The sequence below is a fragment of the Corythoichthys intestinalis genome, chromosome 2, assembly GCF_030265065.1.
Source record: "Corythoichthys intestinalis isolate RoL2023-P3 chromosome 2, ASM3026506v1, whole genome shotgun sequence".
Taxonomy (NCBI): domain Eukaryota; kingdom Metazoa; phylum Chordata; class Actinopteri; order Syngnathiformes; family Syngnathidae; genus Corythoichthys; species Corythoichthys intestinalis.
The window spans coordinates 35,815,853-35,834,791 of record NC_080396.1 but is presented as its reverse complement, the minus strand read 5'-3'; the positions used below and the strand labels follow the sequence as shown (position 1 = coordinate 35,834,791).

General features: G+C 39.2%; 1 protein-coding gene across 4 annotated transcripts in view; it reads left to right on the top strand.

The window, feature by feature from the left end:
• The window catches only part of LOC130931174 (guanine nucleotide exchange factor DBS), a 55,776-nt gene that overhangs the window by 1,645 nt on the left and 35,192 nt on the right, over positions 1-18,939 (top strand). Inside the window, exon 1 of one of the 4 annotated variants that reach the window (XM_057859751.1) lies at positions 9,552-9,822. The exons of the other annotated variants lie outside the window; for them this stretch is intronic. Coding sequence (XP_057715734.1) covers positions 9,750-9,822 — 73 coding nt within the window. The 5' untranslated portion in view covers positions 9,552-9,749. Of the gene's footprint in view, positions 1-9,551; positions 9,823-18,939 lie in introns of those variants that run through there. 4 annotated transcript variants of the gene reach the window in all.

Here is an 18,939-nt window from a genome sequence, read left to right as displayed (position 1 = left end):
TTATTCAAGGTGGTTTTATTGTACATTTGCATAAATTGTGTGCATGTGTGTGTTTGTGTGAGATGATTGATCATCATAGTGATGTATTTTTGGAACTCTCTACCCGCTAAGGCTACTCTGATCCATTTCCTTTGTTCTTTATTTAGAGCTTATCTGTGTATTTTTAGTATTTACTACAGTGCTAATACTACTACTCTACTACATCGTACGTTGCCACTTGGACAACTGCTTAACTGTTATCGTCTTCTTGCTCATAGTTTCCTCTATTTAAAAAAGTGTTGAATACCAATTGAGTGCCAATATGTCTGTTTTCCTATACTATTTGCATGTACCTGTCAAGTGGGCCACACACACTAAGCTGTAATAAAACATTACGAACAATCATCCAAAATACCGGTAATAAACTTCACACTGTGCTAGTAACAGATAATGTATACTTCAAGACATTAATTAATTCAGTTGTGCCCTTGCGTCTTTGCATTTGTCTTTGGCACAGTGGCCAGAAAGTCGTTTGCACTTGTTCACCTGCGGGTGGATTTTTAGAGAAAACATCTATTGTCTTCCTCTTTCAATGTCTAACAATATAAAATAAATCTGACTGTAGTGTAATAAGACTGTCATAAGACTGTCATATATATGACATGACACTGTTATGATTGCTAATGATTTCTTATGACTGATGTCATTATCATCAACCAAATTACCAGTATGTCACTTTTGAATGAATGTAAAAGATGTGTACTGGACATAAATGGAGTTGGTGACAAAATTTGCTGGATGACACTTTAAGACACCTTTCATGAGGATTCGTGTCATGCCATAATTATGAGAGTCTTTCACAGTCTTATGATGTCACAGTCAAAAAAAGTGTGACCAATAATCTTTTGTCACATGCAGTCACCAGGTTAGAAATTTGCAAGAGGATATTAAGTGCCCAAGACACAAAGTGCTTGCACAATCATAATGTGTTGATCAGCTGATTTTAAACACTTCCTATGGTAGTCCCCTGAATCCGGTGTGACCATACGTGACGTGTGGGCATGTGAATTTGTTGTGGCACTTCCTCTTTAATTGACCTCTCGAAATCACAAGATTCATCACGCTGGTTTTCATTTTTTCATTTATTTATTCCTTTCTCCATTTGGCCTATTATGCAAAATTCTTCGATGACTCTTAGTATTTTTATTCAAACTTTTTTGTTGTTGTTGTTGTACATAGTAATCAGATTTACCGTAATTCTCGGACTATAAAATGCGGCTTACTTATGGATCTGTATAGGCTAATGAGCTGCATGTTTTTTTTCTGTAAATATTACATAATACAATGTGGACAATCATAGGGGTGTGAGTTAGTCCAAAATTATGGTATTTACAAAATTTATCACTCAAAGCACTTTGAATTGCCTTGCCTAGTGTTGAATTGTGCTATACAAATAAATTTGCCTTGCCTTGCCATCAGTGCTGGGAAAAATAAGAAAATTCGATCACAATATGGGCCACTTCATACCACGATAGTGATACTGTATGCAACAAAATAGTCTACTTTTAATATATGATAAATATATATGTATATAACTATTATGACAACCCCCCACCTCACTTTATCTTAAACTGTCATCAAACACCTGTCGCAAATTTGAAGTGAATCAAGTAGAGCTGCAAAATAAAAGTATCCAGTGCAAATGGAAGCAGCACAGTAGCATACATGTTTTTGCACAAATGTAAAGATATATACAGTAATTGTCTACTAGTGCTTGTGAGTAGTAAGACACTATAATACAGTAAGTGGCATCCAATACATACATGTATGTATCTCCTCAGAAGATACGCTAATGAGATTATAAAGTCAAGGAATGCTATATGATTCTTGTATAGTAGGTTGTCAGTGTGGTTTACCGGTCCTGCTCTGTTTTGTTGAACACTGCTATTTGCAATATTTTTTTTATGTCACTCTCCACACGCGTTGTCTGGAAGGCTGTTCACCTGGATGGAATCGACACTAAAATACCCAGCATTCCTTGCAATGGCCTTTTTAAAGAAAGTTAATAATGACGTGTTTTATTGCTTTTGTTAGCAGCTGTTTTTTTTCTCAGTGTATTTTAATAGTCACTATGTGGGTTCAGTGTTCATCTACCTCATAAGTGATTAATTTTCATTTACTGTTTGTTATATTTTGTTTCCGCACATTTGAGACGCCCCTGGTCCATTATCCATGGAGATTTTCTGTGGTGTAGCTAAGAAAGGTATCAAATCCTCAGTTTAGTGTACAGTAAGCATGGCTGCTAAATGAATTATGCTGGATGGGAATTATGATGATTACAAAAAAAAAAAAATATATATATATATATATATATATGCTGTATATATATATAAATACTATTGCTTACGTAAAATACTGTAAATTCCCTAGCCCTATAATGCAAGGGCGTAGGTTTGGTCTCAACATTGGTAGGGACGATATAACAGCATAACCTGAGACCAAACAGATTGGGTGAACGGGCGTCAGGGGTACATTTCTCATGAATATGAACCTAATAAAGTGATATGCTAAATCAGGGATGCTCATTACGTCGATCACGATCAACAAGTCGATCGCAACGCTAGTGTGGGTGGCTCGCATCACCCCCCCCCCAAAAGTTTTTTAATTTCTTTTTAAAAAAAAAAAATTTATGTACGTAGTTAATTATGATTATGTTGTATGTTGTGTTGTGTGAGCAATATGTGAGGTTATATGCAGTACCCGTGTCTCTCCAAGCAGCTTCTTGCTCATGTTTTTCTGGTTCTATAGTTTCCAGCAGAGTTCACTACATTTCTCACAATTTAATTCAGGTAAACTGTAAAAAACGCAAACAGAAGGACTCCTCTCTAAACAGCTTCCTACTTGAGTTTTGCTGGTCAGCAAGTTCACACAGTTTAATGTTATGCCAACTGTGATGCAGGTCGGACTTTCAGTAGCAAAATTAGGGTTGTGTTCCCCACCTCCACAACACTGACGTCTTTTTAAATTACTTACTGTGGCTGCTGCTGCCCCCCCCCCCAAAAAAAAAAAAAACTTCTAGTCAAGTTGAAAAGGGGTAAACGTAGATTTGAACATACTAAAACTAATTCACTCATAGGGTCAATTCTATCCTTACAATATATGGGAAGACAATCTAAAATACTTGTATAACTGAACTCATTATACAGTGCCTTGCAAAAGTATTCGGCCCCCTTGAACCTTGCAACCTTTCGCCACATTTCAGGCTTCAAACATAAAGATATAAAATTTTAATTTTTTGTCAAGAATCAACAACAAGTGGGACACAATCGTGAAGTGGAACAAAATTTATTGGATAATTTAAACTTTTTTAACAAATAAAAAACTGAAAAGTGGGGTGTGCAATATTATTCGGCCCCCTTGCGTTAATACTTTGTAGCGCCACCTTTTGCTCCAATTACAGCTGCAAGTCGCTTGGGGTATGTTTCTATCAGTTTTGCACATCGAGAGACTGACATTCTTGCCCATTCTTCCTTGCAAAACAGCTCGAGCTCAGTGAGGTTGGATGGAGAGTGTTTGTGAACAGCAGTCTTCAGCTCTTTCCACAGATTCTCGATTGGATTCAGGTCTGGACTTTGACTTGGCCATTATAACACCTGGATAGCTTTATTTTTTAACCATTCCATTGTAGATTTGACTTTATGCGTTGGATCATTGTCCTGTTGGAAGATAAATCTCTGTCTCAGGTCTTGTGCAGATGCCAACAGGTTTTCTTCCAGAATGTTCCTGTATTTGGCTGCATCCATCTTCCCGTCAATTTTAACCATCTTCCCTGTCCCCGCTGAAGAAAAGCAGGCCCAAACCATGATGCTGCCACCACCATGTTTGACAGTGGGGATGGTGTGTTCAGGGTGATGAGCTGTGTTGCTTTTCCGCCAAACATATCGTTTTGCATTGTGGCCAAAAAGTTCAATTTTGGTTTCATCTGACCAGAGCACCTTCTTCCACATGTTTGGTGTGTCTCCCAGGTGGCTTGTGGCAAACTTTAAACGAGACTTTTTATGGTTATCTTTGAGAAATGGCTTTCTTCTTGCCACTCTTCCATAAAGGCCAGATTTGTGCAGTGTACGACTGATTTTTGTCCTATGGACAGACTCTCCCACCTCAGCTGTAGATCTCTGCAGTTCATCCAGAGTGATCATGGGCCTCTTGGCTGCATCTCTGATCAGTTTTCTCCTTGTTTGAGAAGAAAGTTTGGATGGACGGCTGGGTCTTGGTAGATTTGCAGTGGTCTGATGCTCCTTCCATTTCAATATGATGGCTTGCACAGTGCTCCTTGAGATGTTTAAAGCTTGGGAAATCTTTTTGTATCCAAATCCGGCTTTAAACTTCTCCACAACAGTATCTCGAACCTGCCTGGTGTGTTCCTTGGTTTTCATAATGCTCTCTGCACTTTAAACAGAACCCTGAAGGCCCAAGTACACTGCATGCGTGATCGTTGCGGTTCCGGTCCGGTTCAGTGTTGCCTGCGTGCCACGCAATCCGTCAAAAACAGGCAAATCATACCGGCTGCTGCACTGCTGTGGTCCGCCAACCTCGACCCCCCCCCCCCCCCCCCCCCCCGTGAGCTCTCGCGTGATCGCGTGCGATAATGTGCCATTTAAAACAACGAAAAACACACGGAGTCTATACTCATCAGAGAAGCAGAGAGAGAGCACATATTTTCTTTGCATATTGATATTTTAGTTAATCTGGAATTAAGAGACAGACATGACTGCATCATGATGAGATCAGGACAGAAAAACACACATAATAGGACACCTTGAAACTTCCTTTTTAAAATTGTCCTTATAGAAAGGATCTGCTGCATCATAAATGATTTTGTGGGTTTCCACCTCCATGATGAAGCGCTCATCATCCATCTTCGCTCGTGTTTAAACCGTGATTAGGCACCTGGGTTGTTACGTCCAGGCCCAGCTCCGCCCATTTTGCCGGATGCGTGTCCGGCAAAAATAGAAAATAGCCTATACCATCCGGCGGGCATGCGGCACGCCGGAGGTGGTTCGCAGTCAAGCCGGAGCACTGACGCGGCCGGTATACGTTGAACAATAGGATATAATGGGAACGGATTGGCTCCGGCGCTATTTTTTACCGGAGTCGGACCGGAACCGCAACGATCACGCATGCAGTGTACTTGGGCCTTGAGACTATCACGGTGCATTTATACGGAGACTTGATTACACACAGGTGGATTCTATTTATCATCATCGGTCATTTAGGACAACATTGGATCATTCAGAGATCCTCACTGAACTTCTGGAGTGAGTTTGCTGCACTGAAAGTAAAGGGGCCGAATAATATTGCACGCCCCACTTTTCAGTTTTTTATTTATTAAAAAAGTTTAAATTATCCAATAAATGTTGTTTCACTTCACAATTGTGTCCCACTTGTTGTTGATTCTTGACAAAAAATTAAATTTCATATCTTTATGTTTGAAGCCTGAAATGTGGCGAAAGGTTGCAAGATTCAAGGGGGCCGAATACTTTTGCAAGGCACTGTATAATGCATATAAGGTTGCTTGAACATTGGAGGGACTACTTGAGCATCCTGAAAAGTTGGTAGTGTTTTGTCCCTACCGTCCCTATGCAAACCTACGCCCTTGCCATAATGTATTAAAGGTGACAATCCACCTTAATGTACACTACTCTTGTAAATATGTCAATTTTCATAAACACCTAGTTTACACTTTTAGGCCCTTGGCAGGTAGTTTCACATAATGCGGTAAACAGAAAACATTTGAAAAGTTGTACACCACTGATTGCCAAAGTTCTTTTTTTTAGGGTAGCATATTGGAGTCGAGGCTAATTCATTGTTTCATCTTCTATGGTTCCCAATTACTGTCCACTGTCCAAATCAATACAAATATTAGATTATCTTCTTTGATTACACCGCTTCAGAATTTTTTATGTGTTAATTTGGTAGCTTTTGATTAATGCTGATAACTTCACATCATACTGACAAACACAACACATAACCCTGTGCCTGTGCTCGGCAGAGTTAAATGCATGAATGTGTTATTAATCTCTGCTCTGTCCTCTCTTTCTGTCCTGAGTTGCCTCTCAATTGGCGTCTTCCTGTTTACTCTCCATCCGGCCAATAGTGTTTTCGCCCAGCCCAACAGCGGAAAGAGTCGATAGTGTGTCAAATAAAAATACATTTAGTCTTGTCTGCTACTCCCCCCCACCAACACACCCCCATGTCTCGTTAACTTCCCATGCACCCATTTCTCACTATGACCTACTCTCTGCAAATAGATTTTGATATATTTTTTTCTTCTTCTATTGTAAGTTTATGCAAACTAAATTAACCATGTGTATTTACTGATTCAAATCACTTTTGAGTAATGCCAACTTCAAAGTGCTCGTAAATTGAGTGAAATACTGTTCTCATGTTACCCATTCCTCACACCTGCTATATTGGCAATCACACCATGTGTGCTTTGCTAAAGGATGTGACCCACTTATTATAAAGTACCTAAAATAACAATTATCATAAGTCTAATTTAATTGATTGCCTCAGGTTCAAGTTTTCAATCTGATGTCTGCTTTTTACATTGCATGTATGCATCATTCATTGTAGAAAAAGAACTGGACAAACCTCTGGTGACATCAGTTATAGTGTTTGCTGACTCCAGTGTAAAGCTTACTTTTCACTTGTAAGTGTGCCGCCATGACAGTTGATATGATTTCCTCTTGGAATTCGTAAAGTCTGTATTTGGGCGGTATGTTTTTCCTGTTAGTCTTTGGGTAGGAACTGTAAAGTCGCCGGGAAGGACCAACACTAGAACACATCATTTAAAAATAAACTTCTCTTAAAAGAAAAGTGCATAGGTACTCTTCCTACTTTTGGACCCATAAGGTGGACGCAATGATGTACACCTGCGGTCATCAGGTTTGAGACATTTCATCATTCAATTGAATGAGAAAGTTTTGACCAAGGGTATAAAGGGAAAATGTAATTGCCAACAAACTGCTTGTAAAATACAAGTAGAAACAATACAAAGTAGTCTGGCGAGGCCAAGCTATTTGCTTCAATAGCATTTACCAACATAAAAATGACCCAAAATGAGGCTTAATTTAGGGGAATAAAGAAATCCAAAGAATATTGAAGATTCGTTAGAACAGTAAAGCTAAACAGCATGCCATATTTGCATAGGCCAGTGCTTCTCAATTTCTTTCTGTTACGCCCCCCCCAAGGAAGACGTAAATGTTTCGCGCCCCCCCAACTCTGTGCCGCCACTGTATATAGTATCATTTGTCTATAAAATTACTATTATAAATACGCATCTGCCTAACATTGTGTCCTTTTTTTCTAATAAAGATAAAAAGTAACAGATCAACTTATAATAAAGTATAACTTTATTAACATTTTTTTGTTTGTAACAGAGAAGACTTGACGTGCATCAATTTGCCTGAATTAAAAAAAAAAAGCTAACATCCAAAATGTAAAAATACACTCAAGGTAAATTTTTGACCATTTGATACAGAAAAATAAAATGTAATAAAATCAGTAAATAATAACAAATTAAAATTGATTAGAAACATTCACTCATGGGGACAATATGCCAAAACGTTTGACCGAAAAAACAAAACTGAATAAAAGAGAAAAAAAAAAGAGTCTCTTTGGACAGAATGGACTGTTTTTATTTTTGCTCCTCACAGTAATACCTCCTTTGCAGTGGTGTGGAGTGATTTTGCAATGAGCATGCTAACAATGCTCACTGGTTTACTGATATAACACTGACAAAGCAGGACGATTGTTGGCAATATTCGGCACATTTTCGCTGAAAAACAATCAAGCGGCTTATCAATGAGATTGGAGTCTAACGTCGTTAAGTGGCGTCTTAATTGATTTGGCTTCTGGCTGTCCGCTATAATTATTTTTAGACATGGTAAACGGTGGTCTTTCCTCATCACCCACTGTATTAAAAGTCAAAGCTAAAAGGCAAACGGCACGAAAAAAGCGCATTCTCGGCGGCCGAGGTAGAACAGTAGGTGAGGACGGTCGTCGTGACGATCCCAAGCCCAAAATGGGCTTGGGCGGAGACGTGAGAACCGGAGAAGACAGTGGGTCGCTGCGTGAGTGAGTCCGGTCAGAAAACTGCTTTCGAAAACTGCGGCCGCGCATTGCTCTTCATATCTGTTTTCTGTGTGCTGAGTGCTCTTCCTTAGTTCAAAAATACTGCGCACACTCTGAAAATGAGAGCGCCACTGCTACACAGTGAGTGGATGTGCAAGTACACTTTATTCCAGTACGGCAAAAAAAAAAAAAAAAAAGCATGTTCCCCGAGGTCACATGCCCCCCCCCCCGGCATCGCTCTGCGTGCCCCACTATATGAGAAGTACTGGCATAGGCTAAAGTATTTAATACAATACAAATAAATACAGTGATCCCTTGTTTTTCACGGTTAATACAGACCAGAACCTGCCACAATAAGTGAAAAACCGCAACGTAGCAAAAAAAAAATAATTTTTTTTTTTTTGCTTTTTTTTGGGTTCAATGTATTTATTCAGATTTAGCAATGGAAATAGATACATGTAAGGCATCTTTTTTTCCCTTTTTTCCCAAAGTATAATTAAAAAATAACTTTTGTATACATATATAAATTATATGTAGCCTATTAATAAATGTTTTTTTAAGCACTTCAATTGTAATAATTATAATAAGTTTTAAACATGTTACTGTCCCGCCGAATTGTTTTTTAAACAAGAATAAAGTAGAAAAATGCTTGTCTTTATTAAATGCTTCATTGAGTGAGTCCACTCAAATCCGCTCAAGCTGCTCACTTACACACAATAAGTTGCAGGAACTGTTTAACAAGTCTGTCAATCATGGTTAACTTCAATAAGCAACTGCAGTGCACTGCCTGGCCAACAAAGAGCAGTAGGAGGGAGAGTGAGACTACGTGATTGGCTCGGGATGGCTCATCTGTATTTTATTTTATTTTATTGTTTTAATTGGAAACAAAAATCCGCGATGGCCTTAGGGCGTGAAGTAGCGAGAGATCACTGTATTACAACTGAGCGTCGGGCAAGGTTGTCATGTTTTTTTGTCCGAGTGATTCCGGAAATGTGCATGACCGTAGACTGCCACCTCTTTAAATTTTTACAGAGATTACAACTTAACAATTGTGGAAGGAAAAAAAAAATCCTTCCTGTACAGTTGTCATGAAGCATTTATATTGTCATACAGTCCAAATTCACAGTTGGTTCCAGGTTCATTTTGATGCTTGCATTGGCTAGTTTAGAATTAAGTATCAATTGTTTAAAGCCTAATGTTTATTTTGAAAGATGAAGGTTTCGGGCTTGGTGTGCAACTGTGCATGTATGTGCTTGGTACCCACTGCACGTGACAGAAGCACAGCGAAACACAAATGTTCAAGACTTGTGTGTAGTCTGTCAAGCATCAGTGATGCTCTTTGTGTGAAAACGGAAATGTGAAACTGGGGGCGGACCTTCTGAAGCTCCGCCTGCCAGGGGGATAATATGTATTCAAGTGTGTGCGTGAGTGTGTAGGCCACCACTGAGCTCTGACAGCTCATTGAGCGGCTTCAGTCCTCACCAGGGCAAGGATGGACTGCCAGTGCCGAAACTTCCAGTGGGATGTTCTCTGACAACATGTAGTGGTTTGTGGGGGTGTTCTAGTATGTGTGAGTGTGTAAGTTTTTTGTGTGTGCATGATTCTGAGAGTGAGTCAAATAGGTACAAGCAATCATGGCTGTGAACAGAGTGTCTCAACTGTGCTTTGACATCACCAGGCTTTGGCTGCAACTGAAGATGATGACAGGTAGAGAGACTTCTCAAGAGTTCACTCAGTTTGTTATTTTGCAGTGTTTTTTGGTCTACTATGTGCAACAATGTTAGTGTCAGTTTTGGGTATGTATTTTAGAGGACCTTGGCTGTGCAAGCCTTAATGAACATTTTATTTCTGTGCCTCTTCAAGAAAAGAAAAGCACTAATATTCTTGCATACATTAATATTACAATCACACCTATTGAAGTTAATTGATTAGGTGCCATTGACGTCGATAGACGTTTAATCCATTTTGATTATGAGGGGCTGACAGCAAATAAATCAAGTAGATTTGACGTCTATTGCTGTCGGTGGCAGCTATTGGGTTCAAATTGATTTGTTGTCTAATGCCATCAGTGGCAACAAAAGAGTTAAGAAATGGATAAATCTAACCAAATGTACATGAATAAATGTTGAAATGCGCCTTATGTTGGTATTTAACATCTATAGCATGAAGGTCTATGATTTTGGGTTAAAATAATACAGATTAATTTAAAAGATTTTCCCCCCCCCAAGATTGAAGAGACGATATCATGGGTCATAAGGTCAGTGCCTGGCTCACGGGTAGCTCGACAGTAGTCAGGAAGCAACAAACTAGCATCTCTCTAGCTTTTACACTTAATTTTTACAGGTTCAAAATTTCCAAAGTTCATGTTCTTAGATTTTCTTTTTAACAATATTATTAGGAACTTTTTTTTGTGCTGATTTTACCAGAGTAAATTAATTATGTTATTCACATTTAGATGAGTGATTTAAGAATTATTGTTGGAAAATGTTACATCGACAAAACAAGGTCATGTTGTTAAAATGTTACATCTACAAAACAAGGTCATGTTGTTCCATTTGAAGTCATTTTTGTAGAATCCGCTGATCAGCTCTCATTGTTCCCTGAAGGCACAAGGATGTGCATCGCAGCATATGTCACATCCATGGTGTTATTAATGATGCAAATGAATGAACATGGCCTGACTTTGTCATCCTCATTGATTTTAGTCTCATTGTAACAAGACACTTCTGCTAAAAGCATCACTATCCATCAGTGTTACATAATGCAAGACATGAATTGACCTGAGGGTAGATGCACATATTGAAGGAGTGTGTATTTCTGTGTAGCGGGACTTGCACTGTGCATAGACAGTGTGTTTGTCCTATTAACCTAGTGACATTTGAGCAAATTCCACTTTAAATGTTTGAATGTTACATTTTTCTAAGTGTGACTTTGTGTTTAAACACTTTTGACTCTCACACGATACTGTTGTTGGTCCTTGCTTGCTTTGTGTTTTGCCAAGTCAAGATTAGAAGCTGTTAAGCTCCTGTAATGCAGCCTGGCATGTGAACTGTGTGCACGCGGCATGCATGGCAGAAGAGTAGTGTAATAGCAACACTATAGTTGTAATGGACTTTTGTTTCGCAAAGGGCCTCTTTATTGAAAACCATACCTGCATCCACATAGAAGAGAATCATTATTTCACTGAAGTGCAAAATTAAATTAAATTAATGAAATGAACCAGGATACATCATTCTTGGTTCCCAAATACACACAAACAACAGTGTAATGATTTTTTTTTTTTTTTTTGCGAACAAAGTGTCTACATCACTCTGTTATGGAGCCAGAATGAATTTCACACTCAGGTGCTGACCTTTTCCAAAGGGATCTCCTTCCCGCTCTCAGGCAATTTTTGACCTTTTGATTGGGACTCATTTAACTTTAGGGCTGCACGGCCAAACTCCAAAAATTACTGCATGGTGTCAGATGAATGTGGAGGGCATTTTTTATTTTCTAAATTTGCTTGTTTGGCTGTTGACCAGAATAACTGATTGCTCATCTTCAGAATAAATGGCAGCTAAAAGACAGAATAGTTCATTTATTGACAGTGATAGGCATCAAATCCATTTTAACTGGTATGGCTGGTAATGAATGTGATTCTTTCAGTCCCAGTGATGGCGATTGATGTCCAAATTTGGCTGGCAGCGAGTGATCACTGCAGGCCCTCCCAGTTAAAATGGATTGAACGCCTACAGTATCTGCATCTATGACAGCCAATTGCTTAATTTATGAAAAAAAAACATTGAAGCAGAAAGCAGGTTGTTGATCTTTTTCCTTAGTTTCAGTGTTGTAAGTGGTAATTTAACAAAGTTCCTTTCTGTCCAATGCCAGTGATTTAATCTGAGAAAGATAGATCTTATTATTGAAAGTTCATGCCTCATCCTGTACATATAAAATTGAACAGGCCATCACAGAGTGGTGTATTTCTGAAAGGGTGGAGCTTGAAACCTTTGTTTGATATTTATACAAAATTTCCCCCTTTCTTTGGCAAGCAGATCTTAATAGTAGCAGTCAAAACATCCAACTGAACAACTTCAAAAATTGGCGGCTTGGTACTCAGCTGGTGGTGTGTAAATATAAAATGGTTTGTGACCAACGTCACTGGCTGCAAATTTCCGTTGATCCCTAATTCTAGTTTTGGGAATGGGAATAGGCAACACATGCACATACTAGATCCCTGTCAGTCTGGGTGACCCAATTTTTGTCAAGCATTTTGTGTGCGCGTGTGCGTTCGCATATCAGTTACTGCGGCGTTGACAGATGGCATTTTGGTAAAGCCTCACCGTAATGCCCGATAATAGAGCTTGAATTCACTTACTACACGAATGTGTGCGCACATGCCCCCCCACCCCCCTCACACACACAGACACAGCTGCACAGTCGTGCTAAATCCTGGCATCTGTACAAAAATGCACGTGCAGTAAAATGCAACTGTCCATTTCTCTGTTGGCATTTCTTAACCATGCATCATCTCCATTAACATGCTTTTTTGCTTTGTTTGCATTGCTGTCAAGCAGGAACTTGTGAGTGTCTGTGTATGTATGTTTAAATGGTGGTGGACATGCTTCAGCTTCCGGGGACTTTGAACTTTTTTCCAGCTGTCAGCTTCTGCAGCGACAAACAGCTGTAAGCTCTGTTTGAACTGGCAGTGTGTGTTTAACAAAAAATAAAAGCTACTGGGAACATGAGTGCAAAACAAAAGACTGGGCTTGACACTGTATTTAAACATATTAGCTCATCATTCACTACCAGATGCAGCAAATTGTTCTTGAATTGGTGGTGCATACTGTACACAAGAGGCACTGTATAACAACCACAAGATAAGATGGTTGATCACTAAAGCAGCCTATAGGTTTTATCATCACTGCCAAAACATGAATTTGAATTCTATTTCGGTCGGGTGCGGGTTGGAACTTGTCATGTGTTGGAAAATGTGACCGTGCTGTTGAGCCATTGAAAATAAATCAGTCTTGACAAAGAATGGGCCAACATATTAAAAATGTAGATGTGTAAAGCTATCCTGTGTTGGTTCACCTAGTTGACATTGAGCACCCACATACCTGCTCCTCCTCTTCGCTTTCTCAGTTGGAACAGTCGTACGTGTCATTGTTGAATTAAACACAGTACTGTTTAAATAGTAGTGGGTGCTGAGCGATGCTGGGGGTGGCGCACGTGACTTTGGGGAACATAACGTTTTTTGCCGTACAAGAATAAAGTGCAATTGCACATCCACTCAGTGGGTGGCGGTAGGCCTGTCGCGATAACAAATTTTAGTGGGCGATAAATTCTCTCATAAATTATTGCGATATGCGATATTATTGTGCCCCCCCCTAAATTTTTTTTAACCAATTTACAATAATACAGAATACAGTATATGTTAATAATGCTAAGTAATATTAAGTACACCCATTTCAACGCAATAAACGTTTACCCTTAAATTAAAAAATACCTTTTAAGAAATCCCAACAAAAAAAAATAGACCATGCCTCTTTTAAGTAAAAGACAACAATATCAATACCGCACAGATACACAGAAGAAATAACATGAATTTTTAAGGAAAGATAAAATTGCACTTCAATAACTTAAGCATTTAGGCACGGAGGTATAAAGTTGTTGTAACACAAACAATTGCACTTCAACAACAACAGAGAAAAATAGATTAAGTAGCAGTAACAAAAATTTAGCTTCACTATAGGTTCATACTGCAGTTCTTAATGCACAAATCCGATTTTTTGTCATGTCTGGTTTTTAGACTGCCTTTGTCTATGGAGCCCGTTCAAGTATCACGCATACGCACTAATTCGCAGTCCAAGATGCGCTTAGCAAAGTGACCGCATGCGCAGAAGCATCAAAACAAATGACACATGCTAGCTGTATGTCATTCCAGGGTGATCATATTTTGATTTCCAAAAAGATGACACAAATAACAGACATTAATAATCCGCGTTTAGTCCTTTATTCAAAGTTTATATGGACTGATAGAACGCATACACGCACGCACATAAGCCTTGACTTGTGTGCATGACATGACGTGGGTGTGTCATTTTGCCCCGTCTCGGCCATGTAAGCAATACTAAAATATTGCTCATTTAGTGCATAGAATTAAAATCGAAAATTGTCAGGCTCATCCTTTTCTTCATTTATTTTTTATAACCGTGTTCAAGACCGCTTCGTGCATAAAAGCAGAGTTCAAGCTAGAAGCTAATGCACAGCTACATCGCTCCCGTCCTTCCTGCCACTTTCGCTTTGCTGTTGTCATTGCTACATGAATTCGGATTCGGGAGACTTGAAAGTAGAGACCGCCAGCCACACGTGGCCCAGATCAGATTTAGACCACATACGAAAGTGACCCAGATCAGATTTGAACTGGTCCAGTTCAATGCGACTTGTCACGTTCAGACCGTCAAGTTAATTCGAGTTAATTCAAGTTGATTCGTGCATTAAGACCTGTAGTATGAGCTAGGTTCAAATGTGTAAAACGAACATACCCAGAAGTCAATAAAGCAGAGTGAATCCTCATCACAGCACATTGCGCTGTTGGTAACGAGGAAGCTGAACTTTTAACAGCACATCCGCCGCACATCTGCCGCGCGCGCACGTATACGCACGCACGTATACGCACGCACGTGAGGCGATAAATCGCAGCGGGAAAATTACCGCCTTCATTTTAATTTACTGTGTGATAAATGGAATTATTGCATATTGCGACAGGCTTAGGTGGCGGTGGCGCTCTCATTTTCAAAGCGTGTGCAGTATTGTTGAACGAAACAAGAGCACACAGCAAAGAGCACTGGAGATATGAAGAGCTAAGATTAGGAAATATGACGAAGCGTATGTAGCTTTTGGCTTTGACTTTTAATACAGTGAGAGACGAGGAAGGACCGGTCTGTTCACTGTGTCTAAAAATGTTTGGGCTTTCTGCTGTCTACTGCAATCAATTAAGACGTCTCTTAAAGACATTAGACCCCAAACACATTGATAAGCCACTTGATTTTTTCGCAGCGAAAACGTGCCGAATAATGCCAACAATCAGCCCGCTTTGTCAGTGTTACATCAGTAAACCGGCGACCACTGTTAGCATTATATAAAGTGGCATACCAAGTTTCTCAGTGCAAAATAACCCCACACCAGAGCAAATGAGCTGATACTGCCTGCAGCAAAAATAAAAACTGTACCTCTGTCCAATGACACTGTCGTCTTTGTTCCATTCATTTTTGTTATCCTGTCAAATTGTTTGGCATGTCGTCCACATGAGTTAATGTTGCTAATCAATCTGAATTCATTATTATTTATTGATTTTATTAAATTTTATTTTTCAGTATTAAATGCTCAAATAATGTACAGTGGGGCAAATAAGTATTTAGTCAACCACCAATTGCCACCAAGTTCTCCTACTTGAAAAGATTAGAAAGTCCTGTAATTGTCAACAATTGTGCAAGTTCTCCTACTTGAAAAGATTAGAAAGGCCTGTAATTGTCAACATGGTTAAACCTCAACCATGAGAGACAGAATGTGGGAAAAAAAACAGAAAATCACATTGTTTTGTTTTTAAATAATTTATTTCCAAATTACAGTGGAAAATAAGTATTTGGTCACCTACAAACAAGCAAGATTTCTGGCTGTCAAAGAGATCTAACTTCTTCTAACGAGGCTCCACTCGTTACCTGTATTAATGGCACCTGTTTTAAGTCATTATCGGTATAAAAGACACATGTCCACAATCTCAGTCAGTCACACTCCAAAGTCCACTATGGCCAAGACCAAAGAGCTGTCAAAGGACACCAGAGACACAATTGTAGACCTGCACCAGGCTGGGAAGACTGAATCTGCAATAGGTAAAACGCTTGGTGTAAAGAAATCAACTGTGGGAGCAATTATTAGAAAATGGAAGACATACAAGACCACTGATAATCTCCTTCGATCTGGGGCTCCTTGCAAGATCTCACTCCGTGGTGTCAAAATGATAACAAGAACAGTGGGCAAAAATCCCAGAATCACACGGGGGGACCTAGTGAATGACCTACAGAAAGCTGGGACCACAGTAAGAAAGGCTACTATCAGTAACACAATGCGCCACCAGGGACTCAAATCCTGCACTGCCAGACTTGTCCCCCTGCTGAAGAAAGTACACGTCCAAGCCCGTCTGCGGTTTGCTAGAGAGCATTTGGATGATCCAGAAGAGGACTGGGAGAATGTGTTATGGTCAGATGAAACCAAAATAGAACTTTTTGGTAGAAACACAGGTTCTCGTGTTTGGAGGAGAAACAATAATGAATTGCATCCGAAGAACAACATACCCACTGTGAAGCATGGGGGTGGAAACATGCTTTGGGGCTGTTTTTCTGTAAAGGGACCAGGACGACTGATCTGTGTAAAGGAAAGAATGAATGTGGCCATGTATCGAGAGATTTTGAGTGAAAATCTCCTTCCATCAGCAAGGGCATTGAAGATGGCTGGGTCTTTCAGCATGACAATGATCCCAAACACACAGCCAGGGCAACAAAGGAGTGGCTTCATAAGAAGCATTTCAAGGTCCTGGAGTAGCCTGGCCAGTCTCCAGATCTCATCCTCATAGAAAATCTGTGGAGGGAGTTGAAAGTCAACGACAGCCCCAAAACATCACTGCTCTCGAGGAGGTCTGCATGGAGGAATGGGCCAAAATACCAGCAACAGTGTGTGAAAAGCTTGTGAAGAGTTACAGAAAACGTTTGGCCTCCGTTATTGCCAACAAAGGGTACATAACAAAGTATTGAGATGGACTTTTGATATTGACCAAATAATTATTTTCCACCATGATTTGCAAATAAATTCTTTAAAAATCAAACAATGTGATTTTCTGTTTTTTTTTCTCCACATTGTCTCTAATGGTTGAGGTTTACCCATGTTTACACTTACAGGCCTCTGTAATATTTTCAGGTGGGAGAACTTGCACAATTAGTGGTTGACTAAATACTTATTTGCCCCACTGTACCTACATAGTGTATTTTTACAGTTTGGATGTGAAAGGCAAAGTGATGTTTTAAGTCTTTTCTGCTACAAACAAAACAATGTTATTAAAGTAATATTTTATTGTAGGTTGAGCTGTATTATTTTTTTCCCTTTAATATTAAAAAAGGACACAATGTCATGCAGAGGTGTACTTATGATAATTTTACAGACAAATGATACTATCTACAGTAGTGACAGAGAGTTGGGGTGGCGTGAAACGTTTACGTTAACAGGACTTATTAAATACAGATAATCAATAAATCTGTTGAAATTAACATTTCCTCTTCGTACATGTTAGGATGTGTGCTATGTCTTCCTGTTAAGCCTATGAAAAAGCATGAATGAAGTGATGAAGCGGTGTCCGGTTGGGGGGAAGGGTGTGAATAAGGTTGAGGGACATTCTTTTCTCTGCCCCCATAATCACTATTTGTCGGTGCCCCACTTCCACTGTGAATGCATGTGCACTAAAGAGTTTCACTCAAAGCACAGCAGCCATAGTTTTTCATTCACTGGACTGAAAACGGGCCGTTTTAGTGTTCAGTAGCACTGAAAAAAGACGCCTGCATGTCTGATGTCTGTCTTTGCATTGGCCTGACTTTTATTTCTAAATTCTACTGACAAAATGCAGTGTTTAACCAAAGTGGCATTCGTCTCTTTTAGAATTTTAAGTACTTTCAGAGAGGCAAGTAAATGAAGTCTCACAAAAAGTGTCCTGTCAAACCTTGGTAAGGTTTACCTGAAACAAACTTGAGCACAAATCATGTGAAGGTCAGATAATATGTTTTATGGCAGCTGCAATAAGTCAATATGTAACGAACACATATGCAGCAAAGCATGTCTTAGAATTTACACATTTTTAAACTCTTCACAAGTTGCTCTTCATTGTGGAGGCGCTCTTCACTCAACCCTAGTGCAGATAATTATAGCAGAGTGGTTGGTTTTGGTCAAATTAGAGGCTTCTTGGCTTTACTGGAATGCTTGTGGTCTGTTTAGAATCTGCCAAGTGGACCTGCGGCTGTGCCACGTCTCTATTTTGCCATCCTTTAACTTAGCTACCATATGTTTTGTTACTATACCTTTTATTTGCTCCTTTGCCTCATCAAAGCTTGTCGAAAATTCTTTACCAAAAAAAGAGATGGAACAGGTAGTAGCTCACTCTGTAAAGATATACCACATTGATTAGAAGATTATAGGTTTGTGGCCTTCCACACTTTCAGAAAAGTACATCAAGAGTCCATCAAGGTCCAGTCTACGCTGGGGTACCCATTTGGGTTTATTGTTAAACTTGTGGGAATTATGTTCCATGTAGACATCAATGGGCGGGATGATGATAAATTACAGTGTTGCTAGCTGAGTACAATTTGCCAGCTGTACTATAATTTTACATTGTGCAGAGCGAGGTTTGAAATTGCAGTGTGAGACTGGATCGACACTACTTGTTTTAACACAATTAAAATCTTGTGCTCTGCAATATGCATAATGGTAATGTAATGGGATGGGGGGAAAAATGAAAATTGGATATACTGATTTCAGTCTGGTGTCAGGCATCTTTCAAATGAAGGTATAATGTAAATCTTGGATATTTACAAACATGCTGATCAAATAAACTCTGTCAATGATTTATACATTACTGCCTTCGCTCAAATGACATAAATTAAATAAACACATTTACCCTCTGAGACTCAGATTTTAGCAACATGGAAAATGGAACTTTTGAATGGGGAAAAAAAACTAATAAAATATGAATGTGGATTAATTAGGTGATTAGCATTTAATTGTTGCAAATCTGCAACAACT